The 5,189-nt window shown below is 31.0% G+C and overlaps 1 protein-coding gene across 1 annotated transcript; it reads left to right on the top strand.

Annotated features, from left to right (window-relative positions):
* The first annotated feature begins 3,038 nt into the window (after positions 1 to 3,038).
* Positions 3,039 to 4,044, top strand: LOC120197048 (E3 ubiquitin-protein ligase RMA1-like). The gene has a single exon (XM_039198686.1). The coding sequence runs from the start codon at positions 3,083 to 3,085 to the stop codon at positions 3,827 to 3,829; it is 747 nt and encodes a 248-aa protein (XP_039054617.1). The 5' UTR covers positions 3,039 to 3,082; the 3' UTR covers positions 3,830 to 4,044.
* The last annotated feature ends 1,145 nt before the right edge of the window (positions 4,045 to 5,189 follow it).

Genomic DNA, 5,189 nt, shown 5'->3' with positions numbered 1-5,189 from the left:
TTTAGTAACTCTACATTAAAATAGACTAATTCAATAAAATCAAGTTTCCCCTAAAATTTTCTTCAAATATATAATGAATAAAGAATAATATATAAAATTTTTACTCTAACCGGTATATAAATAAGTCAATGCATAAGTTAAAATGCTTACCACAATAAGCCCTTAACTGTCAGGAAAATTCTAAGTCAACGAAGCTCTCTGTTAGATTTCAATTATAATATATTAAAATTATTTTTATTTTTATTTTCTATGAAAATTATTTAAAATATAAATAAAATACATTCACATGTTAATCAATTATAATATTTGTGTATATATCATATTATCATAGTATTCAATTATTCCATGTTAAAGTTCTTATCATGTCATTTCCTTTTTTTATTGTTATTAACTATATATATTATGTCATGATAGGTTTTAGTTTGAATGCTACATTGCTTCCTCTTCTCACGTCTTGGATTTAAACCCCACTAGCAGCGATTATTGATTCAATTAATTTTCTATTCATTCAATTGGTGACACATGGCACCATTTGATTGGATGAAAAATTTATTAAATTAAATAAAAATTTAAGAAAAAACATCCATTCACATAGCGACACATGTCACCAGATTGAGGATTAAATTTATTGAATTGACTAAATGTGTAATTATACAAAATTTATTAACTACCACATCATCTCTTCCATTAATATTTAACGGCAAGTGGCTTGATTGATAAGATTTAAATAGTTAGGTGACCCAATTGAACAAATTGAAAAATCGATGATTAATGTAAAAGGAGTAAATAATTAGATGGTCAATGCTATAATTTACTCTAAAAACTAAATTTTTATTAATATTGCATTTTAATTAAATTACATTTAGATTTTTAACTAATTAATAATTATACATTTAGTACATTATAATTTAATATTTTATAAATTAATTTAATGATGTTCATCATTAATGGTACTCATCTACGCTCGATTGTAGGATTTTTGTTTTAATATCATATTCCTATAGTATAATACAATATATGTATCATAGTATATATCATTCTTTTTTCTCTCTCTCCCTCTCGGAGCTATACTACTAGTCACCATGCTATTTTATTTCCTCTATTTTGATTTTCATATTATATAAACGCATAATTAGTAACTAACATCACATTTTTCTATCTTAGTCAACCGTCTTTAAATATTCAATAAAAAATGATATATCTGATATAATAATAATTTTAATTTTTAAAATTTATACATTATATCAATTAAGTACTAATAAAAGATCAATTTAATAATATTTTAATATTTTAAAATTCCAATAATTTAGCTCGCATTTTAATTTTAAATAATTTAATAAATTTAATTTATTTAGAAGATAAAAACACGTGTAACTATTTTTATTATTGAAAAATAAGGGAAAATAATTAGGTTTAAAGGCCTTTAAATAAACAATGACCTGAGAAAGGTCCAGTTCTTAACTGTAGAGTCAAACCATCAAATTATTACATTGCGAATAACATTTCCCAACTATTTATTAAGAAAAATGGTTAATTATATTTATACGTGTATTTGTAATATCTGATAATGTAAAAATAAATCAAATAATCTCACTTTTATGTTCTAATCATAAAATAATAAAATTTCTTATTTAATTGTTTGTTGCAATGATTATATATAAATATTTTTTACACATATTAGAAGCAAAAATCATGTAGATGTCAACTTTTCATATGATTATTAATTACATATAATATTTGACCACATGCAAAACGAGATAGAGTAAATCAAATTAAAAAAAAAGAGGATAATTATTAATTATAAAGAACGAGTGGCACGTCAGAAAGAGGGAATCGTGAGTCCATCAAGCTCACCGAGTTTTATTATTATTTTTAAATTTTTTGTATTAATGTTTAATCCACTTAGTCCCCTTATTATTTTATTATTTATAAATTTTAATCAATATTTTATTACTCTTTGCGTCCATATATGTATATATATATATAATGCAGAGCCGAATTGATTCCTGGAAAGAAGTTATTGTTTCTCTCTTGGTTTCATTACCTAAAAGCCTTTAAAATCTCTTATTCCTTGTCAACTCGACTATTCAACCTCTCTTTGCTCTTTGTTTTTTTTTTTTTTTTGTATATCATCTGGTTTTGGGTTTCTTTGAAAGAGGAGTTTACCGGATTCTCCATTCAGAAAAGAAAAAGAAAGCTCCGTGTTGATCAAATTGCACGTAAAAGAGACTTGCCAACTAGCTGGTACGTTTTTATTCTCTGGGCTTGATTTTGTTTTCAAGTATGGATTCTGGGATTTATGCAGTGCCTCGTTATTTCCAACTTTCTGATTCTTTCGCCCTTCATTTTGTGGGTTCTTTCTCTCCTTTGTTATGAGATTTTCTAGTGTTTTCAATTTTCAAAACTGTTCCTTGTTTAGCTTCTCTCTTCTTATAGAATTTGGAACTTTCAACTTGTTTTTTTTTTGGGCTGAACTTGGAGTGTTGGAGCTTTGAAAACTGAGCGTTTCTGTATTTAAGTTTCTTTGAAATCCTCACCCGGTTCAGAAAGTAGCTAAAAAAAAGCTGGGTTTGGGTGTTTATCTTTTTCTCTCATATTGGGACCATGTAAAGCCTTGTCTTTAACAATCTAGCATCAGTTCAAAATTATTCATTTTAGGCAACCAAATAAAGAAATTTAAAAACCCAGATTTAATCTGATTTGCTGATAATATTAAAAGATTTAACATGTTTTCTGCATTTGAAAAATGCATTTTGGGCTATCAAATTGATATGACGTTTTAGGTTTGGTGCCCCACCCGTAGGAAAAGTATTTTCATGTAGGTTTAAAGGGGTTGTTGAGCAAATAAAGATTTGTTTACCACATGTGGAATTGGATGGAAAGGGTGCCTTCATGCATAATCTTATGCTATAGTATTTTGCTTGAGGAAGAAGCATGGAACTTGTAATAATTATCCATCAAACTTGGGTAGCTGAGATGGGTGCTTTGATTACACTGATTTTTAGAAATATACTATTTTGGTGTTTCAATTAAGGTTCTCGTGATTCTAATATGGTATTTCTTGTACGGATTTTGGCAGCACATGGCCATTGAACACTACTTTGAAGATGCTAATGACCCTTTAAGTGGAGAGGGTAAGAAGTGGGAGAATTCACCGAGTTCATTCATGGGTTCCGATGACGATCCCTCTGCCGGTTTCGACTGCAACATCTGCCTCGACTCGGTACAAGATCCGGTGGTTACTCTATGCGGTCACCTGTATTGTTGGCCTTGCATTTACAAATGGCTTCGTTTTCAGACCATCTCCACTGAAAACCTGGACCAGAAACATCAGGAGTGTCCGGTTTGCAAAGCTGAAGTTTCACATGCCACGCTGATTCCGCTTTACGGAAGAGGCCTAACGACTAAGGCGTCAACCGACAATATTCCGAACAGACCTCTCGGTCCTATTGGTGTCCTTGACAGGATAAGTTCACTTAATTCCACCGATGGTCTACAATTCCGGCAGCCATTCAATCACCATGGTTATTCATATCAACCACAAATCTACTATACTCAACAAGGAGGCTATCCCGGTTCATCGATGCTTAGTCCCGGTGGCATGGAGATAAGCGTACCAGATCCAGTGACCCGAATGCTCGGTGAGACGGTATACAGAAGAGTACACGGGAACTCGGTGACGGATTTATATACATATCCGAATTCATACAATCTCGGAGGGAGCACTAGTCGTAGGATCAGAAGGCAATTAATGAAGGCCGATAAGTCGCTGAGCAGAATAAGTTTTTTCCTCTTCTGCTGCGTATTGTTCTGTCTTCTTTTGTTCTGATTTTTAGTTCTCTGCTTTTCGTCGGAAGAATTATACCTGTACAGGAGAACTAAAGCATACAAAGTTCAGCCGGACGTAGTAATAATACAGCATGAGATGTTGTCATCTCCTGTGCTGCTTATAGCATTTATATGTAATTGCAAGTTATGTTTCAAGCTTAAAAATCAATCATGCACGAACCAAGTGGCCTCCGTAATAAATGAATTGTTGTTATTCATTGAGGACCCGGATTCGAGCAACGTAGATACTTAAGGGTGTGAACGTTCAATATCAAAAGATTGAAAATTATATTTGAACGTGATACTACCATGTAATGAATAAGAACAGCGTTTTTCATTCATGGGTTCAGTCGGAGCCAGGATTAATATCATGGTTTGGCATTGTAAATATTGGTGACATTATTTGATATTTTAAGTATTTTAACGAATAGGTTAAAAGCTGTTACATATCACATATATTTAGTTTTTATTTTTTAAAATTTCAGTTAAAAATATATAAATAATAATTCTATTTATAGAATTAGAAGTCTACATTATTAGTGTATTAAATGATTATCAATTATTAAAATAATTAATTATGTACGGTTAGGGTAGCATGTTATTGTGGCAGGATAACATGATTGTTGTCTTATTCTTGTGTTTCAATTTAAGAAAATCTCATTAACATTTTATTTCGTCAAGTATTATAAGATCATATTACACATATATCATATATATGATACTAACACGTACATGTCCCACGAAGTAAACGGGCGGGACGAGTGTGGATATCATTTTCCCATCCTCATATTCACCTAATATTTTTATATTTGTCATTTACCCACCATTCATGACGGATAATTTTTTTAAATCTATACATGCTCACATAGTACATTTTCAAATCTACACTCACTATTCAAATTGATACTCACCAACCATCCTGTACCCGTTTATACATGTCCATACCCATCTGACATCAACCTTACAGATTACAAAATGTTTATACTCTAACATTTGGTTAAATTACAAGTCATGTTCTATAAATCTTAAAATTTACAAAATAGTCTTTGAAATTATAACTAAACTCATAATGGTTCAAAATTTACATAGTGGATAGTTAGTTAGTTAGTGAGTGAGTGAACGGATGTGAAGCGAGTAGATACGAAATTGACGAATGTGGGGCGGGTAATGTTCTAAACCCATCACCTACTCACTACCTACGACGAATATGATATTTTACATCAACACCCACCTACTATTCACAAAACTTATATCCATTCTCACCCTAATTGAAATGAGTGCAGTACGAATCCACGAAATTATTTGGTGTGTTATCCTTATTATCAACGGGACTGCTGGCTATATTCAACCCTTTCTTCCTG

This window comes from Hibiscus syriacus, unplaced genomic scaffold (assembly GCF_006381635.1).
Source record: "Hibiscus syriacus cultivar Baekdansim isolate YM2019G1 unplaced genomic scaffold, ASM638163v2 tig00117040_pilon, whole genome shotgun sequence".
NCBI lineage: Eukaryota > Viridiplantae > Streptophyta > Magnoliopsida > Malvales > Malvaceae > Hibiscus > Hibiscus syriacus.
Note: the sequence above shows the minus strand (reverse complement) of the source record. Positions and strands in the feature narration are given on the sequence as shown.